This window comes from Topomyia yanbarensis, chromosome 2 (genome assembly GCF_030247195.1).
Source record: "Topomyia yanbarensis strain Yona2022 chromosome 2, ASM3024719v1, whole genome shotgun sequence".
NCBI lineage: Eukaryota > Metazoa > Arthropoda > Insecta > Diptera > Culicidae > Topomyia > Topomyia yanbarensis.
Window position 1 is genome coordinate 344,900,131 of NC_080671.1, and position 21,777 is coordinate 344,921,907.

At 44.0% G+C, this 21,777-nt stretch overlaps 1 protein-coding gene across 2 annotated transcripts in view; it reads right to left on the reverse strand.

Moving 5' to 3' along the window:
* Positions 1–5,060: 5,060 nt before the first annotated feature.
* The window catches only part of LOC131684136 (polyhomeotic-proximal chromatin protein-like), a 138,813-nt gene continuing 122,096 nt past the window's right edge, over positions 5,061–21,777 (reverse strand). For both annotated transcript variants that reach the window (XM_058966720.1, XM_058966719.1), the window contains exon 9: positions 5,061–6,545. In XM_058966720.1, the coding sequence (XP_058822703.1) occupies positions 5,761–6,545 (785 nt within the window). In that variant the 3' untranslated portion in view covers positions 5,061–5,760. The remainder of the gene's footprint in view (positions 6,546–21,777) is intronic.

A 21,777-nucleotide genomic window follows, 5' to 3' on the forward strand; every position in this document is an offset into this window, starting at 1 on the left:
ACCACATTAGGCATAATAAGTTATGCATACGGACGTTAGACATACGTACGTTACGCACAATGGTCGTTAGGCCCATAAAGACGTTAGGCATAATAGACAATTTGATCAATGGTTACATACATGAATGTATAGCACTTGTCCAATACGAAAATATTTGATTTTAATGAAATGAAGAGCGATCAATTTTATTAATACTATTTATTCAACAAACACATCGTCGTGATCGGTCGATCTTAGCTTAAGCTCTGCGCACTTCACATAAGTGATCGCATCCGAGCTCGGTCGCCGCCTTTCGGCAAACTAAAAGTCCGGACTTCGCCGGAGTCCTGACGACACCCACCAGATACCATTTTTGTCGAGGGGTGCTAGCGGTGTTGCAACAAAGGCAACCTTATAAACCACACCAAAAGAGGTAAGCGATGGAGATAGACCCTCCCCTCTCGGGGGACCCACCCTGAGCCACGGAGTACACCGATTTCTAAATAACGGTGACGAAATCGACCAACAAACACTAGTCCTACGGGCCGTAAGGGACGAACAAAGGAATTTCTCTAGTTTAGCGGAAAACCCATTTGAGATTTTTGTGACCCTCAAGAATGCCATAGGTGAAGATCCGAATAAGACATCAAGGCCACCAAAGAGACGCGCGGATCGCAATACGTGCTGTGCACGTCATGCAACAGGATCTACAAGAAGCAAACCCATATCACCCAGCTCGCTAACGGTTCCAGAGTGGAAATTGTCGACCATCCACACCTCAACAAAACCCATGGGCTAGTTTCTGATATAGACACCAAGAATATAGACACCGAGATAATAGTCGAAGGCCTAAATAATCAGGACGTGATGGTGGTCCGCCGCATAATCAAGTCAACGGCACACCAACGAACACACCACTCTTGGTGCTAGCATTCTCCGGCTTCCATCTTCCAGATTTTATATACATGGGAATGATAAGAATCGCGGTACGAAAGTACTACCCCTCTCAGATGTAATGCTACCGGTGCGGCAGGTACGGAAATGGTAGAAAAAACTGCAAACAGCAAGAGACTTGCCTAAACTGCAGCCAGGTACACGAAATATCACGAGAAAACCCTTGCAAAGAACCGAGTAAATCCGTCAATTGCGAGGGGAGTCACTCCGCCAGGGATCGAATTTGCCCCACATTCGAAAAGGAGAAGAATATCGTCAGAATCAAAACGGAACGAGGGATATCCTTCCCCGAAGCACGAGCTCTAGTCAGTCCCAAAGTTCCCACCCGAAGCGGTGGGAGAACGCCTTAACCCGCAAAATGACACCAAGGACCGAACCGTCCAGCTGCTTCGCGACAAGATTGCAAAGCTTAAGGCCTAACTTCAGAAAAAAATGGAGCAAAAAGACGCCATAGCCAAACTGAAAGAACAACTTCTGGATGAAAAGATCCAAAATAAAGTCCTTCGCAACGAAATGGCCCAATTTTGCAAGACGATTCATGACCTCCAAACACAAATGCTACGAGAAAACCTCGGAACCGACACCAGCACACAACCAAAAGCTCCACAACAGTACGCCAAACCTGCCACCCCACGAATGACCACTAAAGATCCGAACGTCCCAACGAAACCGACCAACCCCGACAGCAACCAAAGCCGGCCAAGCTGCGACAAAAGCCGGAAGACCCGGGAACAGCAGCAAATGGATAAATCCAGAAGTCTGTTTAGCCGAGTCAACGACGAACGCACACCAGACACTGGAACCGGAAGCGGAACGGTTACCAGATCGCCTATTACCACCAAACCACAACGCACAACGATAAAACCTAGCAGGCTCATCAGCCCGGAGTCAGCTATCGACATCTCCGAATGAACAGCTATATAAGCTCACCAAATCTACAAAAACGAGAAAACATGAAGAATAAACCTACATCAAAACCACCCACACTGATAGGTGAAGGACCGGCACCCACGGCGAGCCTCCGGCGGCTGTCGGTGTGAAACTAATAGAACCACACGTAATAACCCAGACAAACACGGCGGCCACGCCGGTCGCCTCGCGTGCACCGCTAGTTAGCGGGCCACAGTACAGCTCGACAGTCCGCCTGACCTCACCAAAATCACACAGCTCGAAAATCTCCACAAAGGGATCATCGAACCCCAGGCAAAACCACCCCAAACAACACCCACCGCAACCAACACCAATACATTAACCGGCGAACCGGTCTCTCCCGGATGGCATCTACCCGGAAGCCCCAGCGGACGACAGCCGGGCCGCAATATCAATCACAGCAACCATCCACAACCTATACTACGACAGACCAGACCTAAGGCCAAGTAATACCGAACAACGATCAACCAGTCCGGTCGCCGGCTGCTCCTGGCACCCAGCTACCCAGCGAATGAGTCAACCAACCAGCATACCTCCAGCCAACGGCCCATACACCGAGATCAACAGGGGCAGGCCAAGGAGCGTTATGGAAAAGCCCCCTCCTCTGCACTGACCTCGTCCGCGGATGTTCCGAACCCCACTGACGAGTCTTCGCCGGTTGCCGGTGCAGGGGACCCGGCCACCCTCCGGGTAAGTTCATACCACCATTCCAACCGACAAGAACAATTCAGCGCCACACTCTTTTTCAAGGAATGATCGAACTGCTGACGTTTGGTTGATCACACGCTCCAGTAAACGATACCCGAACCTACCCACAACGCAAAGCACAAAAACCACCGACATACTACCTGCGGACGCCTTCCTCTATCTCCCTCGGCCAGACCACTCATCAACAACTACCACAAAAATCATCCCCTCAACACAAACAAAGCACAGGAAACCGATAGCTTCCTGTCCAGGCAGAAAGCCACTTTCCCTGCACCAGCCCTGTCCGCGGATGTACCGGTCCTCACCAACGAGTTCTCGGCGGCTGCTGGTGCAGGGAGCCCAGATCACCGCCGGGTAAGTCTAACCACACCCTACTCCCACCATGATCAGTTGTACGGCTCAGAATCATTTCCAGGTAGCCTATCGTACAGTCGATGACCAACAACACCGGCTCAGAATATTCCACGCTTTCCGTCCAGTGGAACATCAACGGCCTAAGGAACAATCTAGGTGACCTACAGAACATAATCGCCCGCACTGAACCACTCTGCCTCGCCATTCAAGAAACCCACTTGCACACCGGCATTGACCCATCCCCACAGTTCGGAAACAGATACGAGTGGTACAACAACAACCACCAAACCATCGGATTAGGCATCAAGGAGGAACTCCTGTCGGTGCACCTCCCTCTCAACACGGAACTAATAGGGTCGCCAGGAGGATATCAAGCCTCATCAGCTGCTCCATTGTATCCATCTACCTTATACAAGGGGTTACCAACATACGAAGCCAACTAACCAGCCTGATCAACCAGGTCCCCGCCCCATTCATCGTCATAGGGGACCTCAACGCCCATCATACGGCCTGGGGCTCGGACAAGTGCTGCCACCGAGGTAACGAGATCGTCAAACTCATCGAGGAAATCGACGAGTACCAGGTTCATTCGTGGCAACACCCCCTCCGTCCTCGACGTCACCTTCGCCTCCAGTTCCATGGCTGGGATATGCGGCTGTTCCACGGCCAACGACACCGCCTGGAGTGACCACTTCCCCATCATGCTACGCATAACGCCCAATCACCCCCTTCGAGACCAAAGATCGGATAACTTTAGAACGCTCCGAAGCGCTGCGAGGAAAACAATCCAAGCGGCTGAAGAAACTAGCTGGAGGAACTTCGCGGACTCTTCAACCACGGAGCTGTAGAGACGGGTCAACGCGCTCAGTGGCAAACGTAGACAAAATGGCTACTCTTTAGCGGTCAACGACACCACCATTACTGATCCCGAGGAAATCGCGAAAAAGATAGGCTGCCACTTCGAATCGTTATCCGCCGACAAAGCCCTGCCAGCCGCATTCGCACAGCAAAAAAGCAGACTCGAAGCCTCTCCTACGACCTTCACGCCAGACTCCGCAGCCACCTACAACAGACCTTTTACCGGAGCTGAACTTGCCGTCGCTAACGTCACTAACGCACGAGGAAAGACGGACGGCTCTGACAGGATTGGTTACCCGATGCACAGAGGCAAAAGAGCCCTTCTAGACTCTTTTAATACTATCTGAGAACGCGGGTCCTGCCCAGAGGAATGAAAACTAGCCTACGTAGTCCCGATTCCCAAAAAATGCCAGGGTACCCGTGCCCCGAGTGACTTCAGGCCAATCAGTCTGCTGTCACGCACTGCTAAAATACTGGAGAGGATGGTTAACCGGCGACTGACCATGTGGCTGGAAGGCGAGAAACTACTCGACCCATGCCAATTCACCTTCCGGAAGGGAGTTGGTACCGGAGCCAACGGAGAAGTATTAGACAGAGCAAGGTCCGAAGGCACCCACGCTGATATTACCATACTCGACGTAGCAAAAGCTTACAACACAGTCAAGCGCGAAGGCGTCCTTCCTTCTTAGTGAGGATGAATTCGCTCTTCGCCGCGCTGCCAGGGGGTGTCTACGTCTTCGTGTACGCGGACGACATCATATTAGTGGCCCTCGGAAAGACGATCCCGCGCACAAGAATATATCTGTAGGCTGCCATCAACGCAGTCGGCCGATGGGCACTCGCCACCGAAGTCGACATCGCCGCCACCAAGTGCGCCATTGCGCTGATTTGCCGGAACTTAGACGGACTCTCCGACATCCTCGGGCCCCTATAATAGGTTGAATTACTATGATGTAATCCCATTTTCAGAAGAAAGGTAAAATTTCACCTCAAAAGACCTCATATTCTAGGTGCCGAATTTAACATCTCATGAATGCTGATTTTGGTTTTTATCATATTTATATCATGTTCGACAGTGTTTTACCAAATGAAATGGTTTCCCATTAAGTACTTGGCAGGTAAAGTTTCTGTGAAATCTGATCTGAATTTAACAAATATTGGCTTGATTTGGCTACTTATTTAACCACCCTCATCCCCCCTGATCATTTTGCCAACAGTTCCCCTATACAATTTCCAGAACATTAATTTATGGATAACAGTAAAAACGCAAGTTGTTTATGTCAATTGTTTATTTTATATTCCAAGAGAATTACATTCGCATGGTTTTTATGAAATGCTAGTACTACAGAAAAAATAGTATGATTGCTCAGCGACAGGTTAAACAGCTCTGCCGCTTTTCTTCGAAGCACAATTTGTGTTTATCAAAAATTTGGCAATGTTTTGCTTCCACATACGAATATTCTAACTTACCATGAATAGTAGTAGTTTCTTATATTAGCTTTCTTCTGAATAATTAAATCGTTCTGCTGAGGCAGAAACTATACTCTTCCGAAACTACTGCCCAGCGAACTACGGAATTGAGAGAATGCGTAAACTATATGTACAATTGAAACTTTTCTTATCTTAGAATTTAGTTTTTTATGCAGCGTTTTGCTGTATGGGGAGCTTAAATTGCGTTCTTAAGGACATTTTGCTACAATAAATTAGTTTTAGTGACCGCCTGAAAGATGACGCTAATGCTGTAAACTTAGTACTTAATCTACCATTTGATTGCTCTACTCTACAATGCGAATATAAGCGGTTTGAATTCAGTACACATTAAAGCTGTTAAGTTCTAAAAAATAATCTGCTATTTACAGAATAACATTCACAGTAGTCAAACAAACTAAATTACAGTCTATGCATAAAAAATAATAACCAAACACTGAGGATAGGGTCCCATCAAATCACAGTTGCAACCAACCCAGTACAGCCGCTTTACGATTGCTGCTGATGATGGTGATGATGGTGATGGTGCTGCTGCTGTTGCTGTTGGGATTGTTGTTGCCCTTCCGCCGGACTGGTACTGGCAATCATCGATCGTACCTTGGCCAAAAACTTAACTGCCGGCCCAACCTTCATGTTCATTGTCTCGTTGATCAGATGCTTCTCCTCCAACAGCATCAAAGCCTCACCGTCGATTTCCTGTTCGGCAAAGTTTTCCGCATAACTGCCGAAACCGGGCAGATTCTTGATAAAATCACGCACATCCTGCACGGACCACTTCATAACCAGGGAGGTTTCCTCAGCAGCCGGGCTCGGTGCCACCGGAACGGTAGCCGCACCCGTTTCCACCGGTGTCGCGGCAAACTGAGGCGGATGAATCGATGGAGATTGTTCCATCGGTTCCAACCGTTCCAGTTTAATGTTGGAAGGTGCAACCGGGTTACCGGTGCCCGTTACCGATCCAGAATGATCCAGTCCATTGCCGGTACTGGTCGGGTGCGATTCGATGGTACCGTTGTGCGTTGGCGACGTTACCTGGTCGGTGGAGTTCTGCTTGGCCGCTCGGGCGCAATCGGCGCTGCAGAACCGTTTACGCTTCATCTTGTTGCGCAGTTCCGGTTTGCCACAGATTTCGCAGTTACCCATATCGCCGCCGCCGCCGCCGGTGGTGATGTTGGCGTTTGCGCTGAGAGGAGATGGCTGCTGCTGTTGCTGCTGGGTCAACAGGGCGTTGCTAGGTGAAATTGGAGAATTGGCTTCGGTGGTGGTGCGTTTTTCTGAAAGAGGAAGAAAGAATTCGTTGTTGTTAGTGGCTGGTATGTTACGGGTACTTAAGGTGGAATTTGTAATAATCGGGTTAGTTGACAAAGTTCTGCGAATCGATTCGTCGAAGGTCCGCTAATGGTGAGCTGCACAAACTGATGTTTTATAAACCTTAAGGACGAAACCGATTTACTAGCGTACACATTTTCTAATATTTCTTCAAGTTTGTCCCAAAGATTCTTTTTCGTGCGTCAAATTGAGGAAATCGTCACACGAAATAGATATTATGAGGTTCATTGGATCTCTTTCTTTTTTTTACATGTAGAGAATCTCCAGAGGAGTTTTACTCATTTAATGGAACCTGTTCCCTAGGAGCTAACAACCTACTGACGAAACAGATTCAACTAATTCATGAATATTGCATAGTAACGTTTACTAATTCGAAAACTAGCTGGCACTTCAACCCTCATCTGCCTCTCACATGGGTGAACTCTGGAAGCGATTAGTTTGCTCAGTGAAAGGTGCAATGGAACCAACGCAGAATATCCGCGTCATTCAAGTGAAGTTCTGGAAACTCCCCGCGACGATATTGACCAAGAAGCCCTGACCCCGAACTTTCAGCTATACGGATCTCGTGGTGTGGTGCAGTGTACGACACAGCTGATGAATGAAGGAGCGACTCTTCGGGATAGCTGGGTGCTTGCGCAGACCAATTTTGCCGGCGTTGGGTACGCGAATACCCTCACTAGGCGGACGTAATGGTTAGAAGCCCTCAAACCCTTTGAATCAGAAGATTTAGGTATTGTGGTCGAGGAGAACAAACGAAATGGATGGTTGAGAAGTCGAATAATCTAAGTCGTCAAAAGCAAGGACGGCTAAGTTTACAGAGCCATGGTTCTCACCGAAAACGGGATTAGCAGTCGAACAGTAACAAAACTTGCACTGCTGATTGTTCGCAGAGACAGGGATCCCCAGAGCTGCACGGAGAAAGAAATGTTGGAAACACTGTCAACACTGCTGATAGGAGTGTAGGTTTCTGATGTCCCCTAATCGATAACCGATGCAGAGCTGAATAACGTTCAGCGGAAACAAGAGAAAGCAAAGAAGAAAACACTGTGCTAACCTGTACAGGCGGAAAGGAGACTTCGATCTTGGTGCATGTGGTTACGAGGCCAACATTCATTAAATTACTAAATTCACACAATGCTATTTGCGGCCGTTGGTCGAAATCCAGTGTAAACTAACAGACGCTTCCACATGGTAGCAACTTTGGACCGCTTCTCTTCTCAATCTACATTAATGATGCTGCTTTGCTACTGACACCAAACTGCAGTTTAATCTATGCAGACGATGCAAAATTATTCAAGCTTATTAACAACATACTGGACTGCTTGGAACTTCAGTGTATTCTGGACATTTTCGTTCGGTGTTGTTCGTCGAACTTGCTGATGTAAAGTATAGACAAATATCACTATCTCATACCAGCGGAAGTTGAACCCAGTCACCCAGATAGTGTGCTTCCTCAAACACATACGGCACATCAAGACATAGGTATTATCCTGGACAGTGAAGTCACGCCGCCCTTTCCACAGAAACTGGACTGCTAGGATCGAGACTATACAGAAAAAAATCATAAGGTATGCTCTCCGTTAGTTCCCGCAGCCAGACCCCCTGAATCTACCACCATATACAGACCGTTGCCGCCTTTTACATATCTAAACACTCGAGCAGAAGCTACCGATTGCACAAACCGTGCCTGTGACTAAACTCCTTGTTGGTGAAATTGATAGTCCGTATATGTTCCTGAGAAGACGCTTCGCAATTTCCAGTATCTGGATCCAAATCATCGAGCCTACGGAATGCATAAACCAATTAGGTTGATCTGAACTCGGTTCAACGAAGCAGGTTGGTATTATTGAATTCTAACCTTCCGATCAACATTTTCCGTCGACGACTTCACACTTTTCTTACTACCAGAATGTGAATTAGATCCTGGATTCCCTGACAGTCCTCCTTTTCCACATCGGCAGTAGAACAGTGGGTATACGGCCAAGTTCCCCCTGGTACTGCCAAACTGATAAGCCACTGCACAAACTATATTTTTGCTTCGTTCAGTTTGATAAGCTAGGAACTGATACCTGGGGAGTTTGATATGCAGGGGAAATACGTATTGTTTGGTCTGAGTAGGATGATGTTTCTTGTTATAAACCAATCAGTGATCTCGGATTAAATGGGACTTTCAGAGTTAGGAACAGGCACAAGCATATATTTTGCTGAAATGGGACGGGTTGGTACTGGGACTATGGCCTTCGTCTAGCATGGTCCATTCTCGTTGCAACGGATGTCTTCATAACTAATTGGTGGATGTGTGTTCCTACGCACAAGTGGATTGATCATGTAGGTCCTGCTAGTTTTCGACTCTTTTAAGCTTGGGTATGTTGTTTGGTTCAACGAAGGAGTACAGGACTGTCAGCTGGGAAAATGTTGACTGTTTCCAATCTCATTAACAATAGTCAATAGACGGTTGACTAGCAAACTAAAACGGACGTTTTGATAAAAGATAACATGCCTTCATATCTAGTTGTTGAATTGACATACACTTTGAGGAGTTGGAGATGTCATTACCCGACCGTGACGAGCACCGCGTATGCCGAAGATATCCTACTCGTAGTATGGGGGCAGAAAAACCATCTGAAACTACAGTCCGCAGGAAAAGCCGTTGAGAAATGTTCGAGAAGTGCTGGATTTCCAATATCTGTAACGAAATCCAGCATCTCCTATTGCAGCTCTAACGCCCGCCATGAACCCAAGCAGTCGATATAGATAGATGGTTTAGCCGTTCCAACACAAACACGACTTAGAGAACTCTCGGCGTTACTATCAACCGATCACTCAATTTTAAAACGCATTGTAATCTGACGAAAAATGCATGCGAGTCTAGGCTGAATAATTTGAAATGGATTAGAACCAAAGTTCCACGTGGTCAACGGCCCTTTTACTGCAAATTGGGTCCGCAATTGTTACCTCGCGACTGGTTTATGGCATGGGGCTCTTAATCAGAGGAAAAGATGCCATATACCAACGCTCGCACGGGAGCACGTCCTTTGGCATAAGTTTGTTTGGCATTATGTTGGCATTCATAACAGCAGTAACACATCCCAGGTAACCAACAAGCATTAGTGTATGCAGTAAAGCAGCATAAAATTTGCATTTCAGATGCTTCTTGCAGTATATTAGCATCCGTTATGCATAACTGTTGTTAGTCAGCATTCAAAAAAACCGTTTAAAAATTTTTGGCATGCTTATTGGTTACCTGGGATGCTTTCGATTGGTATAATGTTCATTTGTCATAATGTTCATTTGGCATAATGGTCATTTGGCATAATGGTCATTTGGCATAATGGTAGTTTGACATAAGGGTCGTTTGGCATAATTATGAATACATGAATATAATTATAGGGTTCTATAACATTCACTCGAATGTCATTCACCCGAGAGTCATTTACCCGAATGACGTTCACCCGAAAACCATTTACCCAAATGGATCATTTACCCGAATGTCATTAACCAGAATAAACCAGTTATCCGAATGCCATAAACCCGAAGAGACCACTAGCCCGAATGTCATTAGCCCGAATACCGCATTCACTCAAACATACTATAAAATCAAATGCAGCGAGAGGTAACCCTATGCTTATAAGAGCATTTACTATTGTTACTATTCTGGGTATTGAGCACATTATCATCATTGTGGTCTGCTGTGATTTCCCGGTTGCTGTCGGCTGAGAGCAAAAGACAACACCGCCGGTTTCCTCGTCTTTGGAACAACATTTGAGAGGCTGAGAGTAAGAGTGGGTTAAAATTTTGTTCAGAGCAAAAGTGGGTTAAAATATTCTGTTAGATCAGAAATGGTATAGTCATCACACCTCAGGCAAAAGTGGATCAAATATTAATTCGCGCAAAAATGGTTCGACAAAATTTTCAGGGCAAGACTGGTATAGAATATTAACCCATTTTTGCGCTAAGAAAAGAATCAGAATTTTCTTATTCGGATTTGTGGGAAATGAAATTTTATTAAATTTTTCGATGCCTTAGAAATCGTGTAATATAGGATCCGTATAGGTCAATAGGCATCGGAAATTGACGATTGCCGCCATTTTGAAATCCAACATGGCGACTTCCGGTTCCCACAAAGTAGTGAGAACCACCATCAATATGGGTGTCATTTGAAAGGGGATGGTGAGCAGACACCGAAAATTGACCACCACCGCCATTTTGAAATCCAAGATGGCGACTTCCGGTTACCATAAAATAGTGAGAACCACCATCAATATGGGTGTCATTTGAAAGAGGATGATCAACAGACACCGAAAATTGACCATTTCCGCCATTTTGAAATCCAAGAAGGCGACTTCCGGTTACCACAAAATAGTGAGAACCACCATCAATATGGGTGTCATTTAAAAGGAGATGGTGAGCAGACACCGAAAATTGACCACCACCGCCATTTTGAAATCCAAGATGGCGACTTCCGGTTACCATAAAATAGTGAGAACCACCATCAATATGGGTGTCATTTGAAAGAGGATGATCAACAGACACCGAAAATTGACCATTACCGCCATTTTGAATTCCAAGATGGCGACTTCCGGTTACCACAAAATAGTGAGAACACCATCAATATGGGTGTCATTTGAAAGGGAATGGTGAGCAGACATCGAAAATTGACTTTCACCGCCATTTTGAAATCCAAGATGGTGACTTCCGGTTACCACAAAATAGTGAGAACCACCATCAATATGGATGTCATTTGAAAGGGAATGGTGAGCAGACATCGAAAATTGACTTTCACCGCCATTTTGAAATCCAAGATAGCGACTTCCGGTTACCACAAAATAGTGAGAACCACCATCAATATGGGTGTCATTTGAAAGGGAATGGTGAGCAGACATCGAAAATTGACCACCACCGCCATTTTGAAATCCAAGATAGCGACTTCCGGTTACCACAAAATAGTGAGAACCACCATCAATATGGGTGTCATTTGAAAGGAACAGACATCGAAAATTGACTTTCACCGCCATTTTGAAATCCAAGATGGCGACTTCCGGTTACCACAAAATAGTGAGAACCACCATCAATATGGGTGTCATTTGAAAGAGGATGGTGAGCAGACATCGAAAATTGACCTTCACCGCCATTTTGAAATCCAAGATGGCGACTTCCGGTTACCACAAAATAGTGAGAACCACCATCAATATGGGTGTCATTTGAAAGGGAATGGTGAGCAGACATCGAAAATTGACTTTCACCGCCATTTTGAAATCCAAGATGGCGACTTCCGGTTACCATAAAATAGTGAGAACCACCATCAATATGGGTGTCATTTGAAAGAGATGATCAACAGACACCGAAAATTGACCATTTCCGCCATTTTGAAATCCAAGATGGCGACTTCCGGTTACCACAAAATAGTGAGAACCACCATCAATATGGGTGTCATTTGAAAGGGGATGGTGAGCAGACACCGAAAATTGATCACCACCGCCATTTTGAAATCCAAGATGGCGACTTCCGGTTACCACAAAATAGTGAGAACCACCATCAATATGGGTGTCATTTAAAAGGGAATGGTGAGCAGACATCAAAAATTGACTTTCACCGCCATTTTGAAATCCAAGATGGCGACTTCCGGTTACCATAAAATAGTGAGAACCACCATCAATATGGGTGTCATTTGAAAGAGGATGATCAACAGACACCGAAAATTGACCATTACCGCCATTTTGAATTCCAAGATGGCGACTTCCGGTTACCACAAAATAGTGAGAACACCATCAATATGGGTGTCATTTGAAAGGGAATGGTGAGCAGACATCGAAAATTGACTTTCACCGCCATTTTGAAATCCAAGATGGTGACTTCCGGTTACCACAAAATAGTGAGAACCACCATCAATATGGATGTCATTTGAAAGGGAATGGTGAGCAGACATCGAAAATTGACTTTCACCGCCATTTTGAAATCCAAGATAGCGACTTCCGGTTACCACAAAATAGTGAGAACCACCATCAATATGGGTGTCATTTGAAAGGGAATGGTGAGCAGACATCGAAAATTGACCACCACCGCCATTTTGAAATCCAAGATAGCGACTTCCGGTTACCACAAAATAGTGAGAACCACCATCAATATGGGTGTCATTTGAAAGGAACAGACATCGAAAATTGACTTTCACCGCCATTTTGAAATCCAAGATGGCGACTTCCGGTTACCACAAAATAGTGAGAACCACCATCAATATGGGTGTCATTTGAAAGAGGATGGTGAGCAGACATCGAAAATTGACCTTCACCGCCATTTTGAAATCCAAGATGGCGACTTCCGGTTACCACAAAATAGTGAGAACCACCATCAATATGGGTGTCATTTGAAAGGGAATGGTGAGCAGACATCGAAAATTGACTTTCACCGCCATTTTGAAATCCAAGATGGCGACTTCCGGTTACCATAAAATAGTGAGAACCACCATCAATATGGGTGTCATTTGAAAGAGATGATCAACAGACACCGAAAATTGACCATTTCCGCCATTTTGAAATCCAAGATGGCGACTTCCGGTTACCACAAAATAGTGAGAACCACCATCAATATGGGTGTCATTTGAAAGGGGATGGTGAGCAGACACCGAAAATTGATCACCACCGCCATTTTGAAATCCAAGATGGCGACTTCCGGTTACCACAAAATAGTGAGAACCACCATCAATATGGGTGTCATTTAAAAGGGAATGGTGAGCAGACATCAAAAATTGACTTTCACCGCCATTTTGAAATCCAAGATGGCGACTTCCGGTTACCATAAAATAGTGAGAACCACCATCAATATGGGTGTCATTTGAAAGAGGATGATCAACAGACACCGAAAATTGACCATTTCCGCCATTTTGAAATCCAAGATGGCGACTTCCGGTTACCACAAAATAGTGAGAACCACCATCAATATGGGTGTCATTTGAAAGGGGATGGTGAGCAGACACCGAAAATTGACCACCACCGCCATTTTGAAATCTAAGATGGCGACTTCCGGTTACCACAAAAAAGTGAGAACCACCATCAATATGGGTGTCATTTGAAAGGGAATGGTGAGCAGACATCGAAAATTGACTTTCACCGCCATTTTGAAATCCAAGATAGCGACTTCCGGTTACCACAAAATAGTGAGAACCACCATCAATATGGGTGTCATTTGAAAGGGAATGGTGAGCAGACACCGAAAATTGACTTTCACCGCCATTTTGAAATCCAAGATGGCGACATCCGGTTACCACAAAATAGTGAGAACCACCATCAATATGGGTGTCATTTGAAAGGGAATGGTGAGCAAACATCGAAAATTGACTTTCACCGCCATTTTGAAATCCAAAATAGCGACTTCCGGTTACCACAAAATAGTGAGAACCACCATCAATATGGGTGTCATTTGAAAGGGACAGACATCGAAAATTGACTTTCACCGCCATTTTGAAATCCAAGATGGCGACTTCCGGTTACCACAAAATAGTGAGAACCACCATCAATATGGGTGTCCTTTGAAAGAGGATGGTGAGCAGACATCGAAAATTGACCTTCACCGCCATTTTGAAATCCAAGATGGCGACTTCCGGTTACCACAAAATAGTGAGAACCACCATTAATATGGGTGTTATTTGAAAGAGGATGATCAGCAGACACCGAAAATTGACCATTACCGTTATTTTGAATTCCAAGATGGCGACTTCCGGTTACCACAAAATAGTGAGAACCACCATCAGTATGGGTGTCATTTCATACACCTTTAAAATTTGAAGATCCAAGGAATATTAATAAACCCAAAAATGGATTGAAGTGAACCAAAAGCAATTTTATTGAAAATTAGCATTTTTTCGCTTTTGTCCTCATATAACCTATTTTAAAACCACTAAAATTAATATGGAATTGCATATATAATATTTTTATTGATGCGAGAAACAAATCACAAAATTTTAATTTCGCGCGGGTCGATCATTCTTATCCAGGGGGTGGCATCCGTATCTTGATGTACAGACGTTGACAGTATCCAACATATAGTGGGCCCGGTCGCTTCTAGGCTCATACCTCCCATGCTCTTGCGCTTCTAGGCTCATACCTCCCATGCTCTTGCATTGGGTTGTTTTATCTTTATTGTCTTCATGCCTCATCCACGAAGTATGAAGTGTGTGGTGCTGCCTCCATGATGACTCCACCACCTTTGACGTGAGAGTGTCTTGGAGTGCTCGAGTCGAATAAATGGTAGTTAAACTGAATCGGATAGCGTTTCCGAGTGAACGTAACGATTGAGCATTTACTCGGATGTAAAACCATTCTGTTTAGGTCATACCACGTACTAAAGCTCTCCAGTTCACTCTGAAGAAACTCGGAATCGGTTTTATCCCGTATTTGTCGAAAGATTTTCATATCATGGGCGAAAGAAAGGCGGGGTCCTTGTAATTTAATATTGATGTCATTAAAGTAGAGGAGGAAAATTAATGGACAGAGATGGCTACCTATTGAGATGCCGGATGTAGTGAAGAATGGTGCAGATAGACAGTCCTTAATGCTGATTTGGAATTGCCTTCCATCGAGGAACCAACGCAGAAGTTGTCCATGAATACCGAGTTTGTGCAGCTTCGCTATTGCGACATCATGGTTGATTTTGTCGAAGGCCGAACCGATCCATGTGAATAGCATCAGTTCGAAATCCGTCAGTAAATCCATCGAGTACATATGTTGTAAACGAGAGCAGGTTGGTCGTTGTCGATCATTTAGGCATAAAACCGTGTTGTTGCAATGTAATGTTTGCAGTGAAAGAAAATCGGATCTAAAACGGCTACTACTAAACACCCCCTTTCAAACGTTACCCATGTTTATGATGGTTCTCACTATTTTCTGGTAACCGGAAGTGACCATATTGGATTTCAAAATAGCCTAATTGTCGATTTCCGATGTCTACTTTCATTTTCAAAATGGCGGTGGTGGTCAATTTTCGATGTCTGCTCACCATCCCCTTTCAAATGACACCCATATTGATAATGGTTCTCACTATTTTGTGGTAACCGGAAGTCGCCATTTTGGAATTCAAAATGGCGTAATTATCGATTTCCCATATCTACTAACCACCTCCTTTCAAATGACACCCATATTGATGGTGGTTCTCACTATTTTGTGGTAACCGGAAGTCGCCAATACGCCAAAATGGCGTAATTATCGATTTCCCATATCTACTAACCACCTCCTTTCAAATGATACCCATATTGATGGTGGTTCTCACTATTTTGTGGTAACCGGAAGTCGCCATCTTGGATTTCAAAATGGCGGTAATGGTCAATTTTCGATGTCTGCTCACCATCCCCTTTCAAATGACACCCATATTGATAATGGTTCTCACTATTTTGTGGTAACCGGAAGTCGCCATCTTGGAATTCAAAATGGCGTAATTATCGATTTCCCATATCTACTAACCACCTCCTTTCAAATGATACCCATATTGATGGTGGTTCTCACTATTTTGTGGTAACCGGAAGTCGCCATCTTGGATTTCAAAATGGCGGTAATGATCAATTTTCGGTGTCTGCTGATCATCCTCTTTCAAATGACACCCATATTGATCGTGGCTCTCACTATTTTGTAGTAACCGGAAGTAGAGGTGTGCGCCGATGAAAAATGTCGTAATCGGCGGCGTAGGTGTGATTTGGGCCGGCGGCGGCGGCGTATCGGCGTGACGCCGTTTGCTAAAATCATCGGCGGCGGCGGCGGCGCAAAGCGGCGTGGGATATTTTTTTATATGGATGGAAAGTAGTAATTTGCTCAATCATCTTGCTATGTTGACTATTGTGTCTGCGTGTGTCAAAATTAAACCAAATATTGATGACGTAGCGGTGTCATCAGCTTTAAGCATAACACTGTTTTTTAACCGGGAATTAATTTTATTTGAGAAAATGGAAAAAAATAAAAGTAAATATCCAAAATTGCGATTACTAAAGATAAATTTCAACAACCGCTCCTAATACTTGCAATGCCAACTGTTACGAATATCGATGCTAACACAGTTTCAGAAAGCATGCAAAGTTTTATGCCATTCATTTTAATAAATGTTCCTCTGAGATAAAATAACAATACCTGGTCTTCAGTCTGATTTCTACTTCTGCCTGAGCCAGACCTATACAACCGAGTGAGGTGAAATAGAATATATTAACCTGTTACTTGAAGAAATTTCTTTATGCTGAGAATGCGGATCGATTATTCAACTAAAAATCACAGAACTATTAAATAAACCACGCTTTGTCCCCATAACATGCAAATTCCTACGCGCAAGTATTAACATCAGACGCCACATCGTGAACAATCCTTGCGCAATACAAAGATACATATACAAACGAGAATGCATCTCAGCGAATTGCCGACTCATCGACGATATACCTATTTGAACAGTGATCTCTATACAAATACCTACAAACGGTTCCCAAATTTGTAACAGTTGTTCAGGACATAATGACAACTACTAACCAGCATCCAGCACCCCAAAATCAACTGTTTGCACTATCGGTGAGGATAAAAAGGCGACGTTGCTCACGCGCAAGTGCAAGAAGCAAGATACAACATCCGACCATCGGCACCAATACAGCTTTAACTATGAAGACCTGGACGTCAGACATGAGAGAAGCAAATAATCCCAAAGATACAGCAGACAAGCAGTCAACTGTATCCCCACCGCTAAAGAAGGTCTCCACTCTCAATAGAAAATCACGAGCACGAGATTCTGCGGATAACCAATAATGTTTTTTGCTGAAATATTGAAATAGAAATCAACGGGACGTTTTCTGGGCCACTCTGATCGTTTGATACACCGCACTCAATATTTTGCCCACGTATATCGTTGGAAAAAATCCTTAGCATGATAAAATTACAAAATGGTGCGGCTTCCAATACAGGTTAAACATCGAATCACTTTCGAACAATAGGCCAATATGGTATGGTAGTTTCGATTGCGGCAAAGTTCTACTGTATCGATTTTGTAGACTTTTTCGGTGAATTAAAGGAAAAGAGAAGCAAAGGATAAGAAAATTGAAATGCGGATTTTTCTAGAGAGAACCAGTTGTAACCTTCCATTATGTTGACAGAAGTATGTCTAGCACTAGTTTTTCGTTCCAAGTTTCATTTCGGCAGACTTTGCAGCCAGGTTTTAGGAATGTGCAGTGCTACTGCATGGCTAGTGTTACGAGGCTACTGACTACTAAGAATCCTTCCTGGCGGGGGCTGGCTTATACGACGGGTGGCTTATACGACACCAACGCCTTACCCTCTGAACTACCAGACCAAGGTTAATAGTTAAAAGTCGTACGGCTTGAATTACTATATCGAAGGCATGACGCTATACGAGCTTTGCTTGCGTGCAAATTTGAGTAGAATGGTGATTCACGCGTGCGATGGTAATTTGCAATGTATTTTTATTTAAATATTTACACAGATTTTGTAGAAACAATTGTACTGGCTTATATGTCGGTTCATTAGGTTTTAACTGTTTCTAACCATGAAAAAGTGACATAATTCGTTCGATATGCTATCTAATTCCGCATGAGCCGAATATTTTCTTGCACTGAGTAACTTGTGTCTTTAACTACTGAGAACTCGACAGTAGGGAGTATTATGGTTTCCACAGACTGACGGTTGATTGCTGCGATCCGGGTGACTATGCGGGTAGGAAGTCAGCAAAAGTATTGTCCAGGCTATTTTATTATCATATCGATTGATTGATTAGTAAAACAAGAAATGCTTAGAACAAGTATATTGCTTAACTTCTGAATATCTTAATACCTTTTACCGACCTATTCGGCTGATATTCGCTTGTCCAGTCTTTAAACAGCGGAACACTATATAAATTCACAGTTCATAAGCAAACCGCTCGCAGACACGGTGACAGTTTAATTTCTTGCTGAATTGCCGTGCGGTTCGAAAGCAGCTTTGTTTCCATATGGACTACAATATCCTGCCTCAAGATTGGTAATGGTAAGAATCACACAAAACTATTACAACCAAAAAGATTATCGCAAAATAAACCAAAATTCTTTCACTCAATACACATTCAGGTCAAATATGGACTCGGCGCGAGTTTAAATATGATCGGCGGCGCAGCACAAAAAAGGCAATCGGCGCGCTGACCATTTTTTCCTGAAATCGGCGGCGTGTCAAAATCATCGGCGGCGGCGGCGCGGCGCGGCGGCGCACACCTCTAACCGGAAGTCGCCATCTTGGATTTCAAAATGGCGGTGGTGGTCAATTTTCGGTGTCTGCTCACCATCCCCTTTCAAATGACACTCATATTGATGGTGGTTCTCATTATTTTGTGGTAACCGGAAGTCGCCATGTTGGATTTCAAAATGGCGGTGGTGGTCAATTTTCGATGTCTGCTCACCATCCCCTTTCAAATGACACCCATATTGATAATGGTTCTCACTATTTTGTGGTAACCGGAAGTCGCCATTTTGGAATTCAAAATGGCGTAATTATCGATTTTCCATATCTACTAACCACCTCCTTTCAAATGACACCCATATTGATGGTGGTTCTCACTATTTTGTGGTAACCGGAAGTCGCCATCTTGGAATTCAAAATGGCGTAATTATCGATTTCCCATATCTACTAACCACCTCCTTTCCAATGATACCCATATTGATGGTGGTTCTCACTATTTTGTGGTAACCGGAAGTCGCCATCTTGGAATTCAAAATGGCGGTAATGGTCAATTTTCGATGTCTGCTCACCATCCCCTTTCAAATGACACCCATATTGATAATGGTTCTCACTATTTTGTGGTAACCGGAAGTCGCCATTTTGGAATTCAAAATGGCGTAATTATCGATTTCCCATATCTACTAACCACCTCCTTTCAAATGACACCCATATTGATGGTGGTTCTCACTATTTTGTGGTAACCGGAAGTCGCCATCTTGGAATTCAAAATGGCGTAATTATCGATTTCCCATATCTACTAACCACCTCCTTTCAAATGATACCCATATTGATGGTGGTTCTCACTATTTTGTGGTAACCGGAAGTCGCCATCTTGGATTTCAAAATGGCGGTAATGGTCAATTTTCGATGTCTGCTCACCATCCCCTTTCAAATGACACCCATATTGATAATGGTTCTCACTATTTTGTGGTAACCGGAAGTCGCCATCTTGGAATTCAAAATGGCATAATTATCGATTACCCATATCTACTAACCACCTCCTTTCAAATGACACCCATATTGATGGTGGTTCTCACTATTTTGTGGTAACCGGAAGTCGCCATCTTGGAATTCAAAATGGCGTAATTATCGATTTCCCATATCTACTAACCACCTCCTTTCAAATGATACCCATATTGATGGTGGTTCTCACTATTTTGTGGTAACCGGAAGTCGCCATCTTGGATTTCAAAATGGCGGTAATGGTCAATTTTCGATGTCTGCTCACCATCCCCTTTCAAATGACACCCATATTGATGGTGGTTCTCACTATTTTGTGGTAACCGGAAGTCGCCATCTTGGAATTCAAAATGGCGTAATTATCGATTTCCCATATCTACTAACCACCTCCTTTCAAATGATACCCATATTGATGATGGTTTTCCCTGATTGGTAATAAATCATTTTTGAAAACATTCTTAGAATAAAAATGGAATATATATCCTCTTAGGGCAAAAGTGGTATATCTTTTTAACCCACTTTTGCGCTAAGGTTTTTTTATCCCATTTCTGCTCTGACTGGTACTTAAACCGGTTTTGCTCTAAATAAAACGTATACCGCTTTTGCTCGCAGCGAATTTTTAACCCACTCTTGCTCTCAGCCTCTCATTTGTTAGCGACATCGACATCAATAGCAGTTTGTCAGAAACAAAAGAGTTAATTCCTTCTTTCAAACATGAGCAGTTCTTTGAAACTGCATGCCAAATAAGTTCACAAGGGAACTGTTGATCTGCTGGTTTGCCCGGTTTACTTAAACTTAACGGTTGATTCTTCTTTCAAACATGAGCAGTTTTTGAATCTAAATACCAAATAACCCTTGGCTTTGTTGCATAACCGAGACCAAGTATCCGAAGCGGTAGCCCCTCGCAAGCAAACCTGTGCCCGATTTACTCAAACATAGGTGCTATGAACTAGTTTAAGTCCAATGGAGTGGAGCGATGTCGAACAGCACCAAACTTATAGCGATATAGCGCAGCCACATTAGGCGTCAATGCCAAATATAATAGAGAATTTAATGTATATTTCAAATTATGCCAAACGACCATTATGGCAAATGACAATTATTCCAAATGAACATTATGCCAAATGAATATTATGCCAAACGAAGGCATGTATCAGTTGCTGTTATGCCAATTGAACATATGCCAAATTAACTTAGACCAAACGAACTTATGCCAAACGACGTGCTCCCCTCTCGCACTTGCATACAATAGGATGATACGGTTTGCATCGGAGCATACATCATGAGTCCAATCATAGCTCTTATGGCTGAAGCAGGTACTTTGCCATTCGACCTATTCGTTGTTCCAACTATAGCCCGATTAGCTATCCGTATGCTGGAAAGAAGCAAATATAATACGGATCTCCCCCTGATATATTGAGCTTTCGATCGTTTGAGAGAGGTGGTTGAAATTTCTCTTCCAAATATTGCGCTGGTACGCAGTTAACTGCTCGAAAGTAGTACGAACCCGAGATCGTGTGGGGCATCAATAAACGAGTGAAACTTACAGACCCTTTCCAGGTGAGTATGTTGCTTAAGATGATAAACCGCTCCCTGAAAACCTTTTAGTTCATAGCACACCGTCGCATACAACACATTGTTTTCTATCCGTCTACTACCAGAACGTACGCGGAATAAGAGCTAAAGCGCAGGTCTTCTTGCTTGCCCTCACTTCCTACGACTGCGATATTATCGTTCTCACCGAAATCTGGCAACGTGATGATATATTAAACGCTGAGCTATCGACGAACTACGCAAACTACCGATGCGATCGCAACTCTTCTACCAGCCATCTAAGCCGCGGACGTGGTGTTCTTATAGCGATAAAGAAACATCTAACTGCGACTGTACTACAAATGCCTGGATGTGAATGTTTGGAGCAAGTTGTCGTACGCGTTTCAATACCAGGTCGATCGTTATATATTTGCTGCATTTAGCTAAGCCCGAACAGTAATCCTGA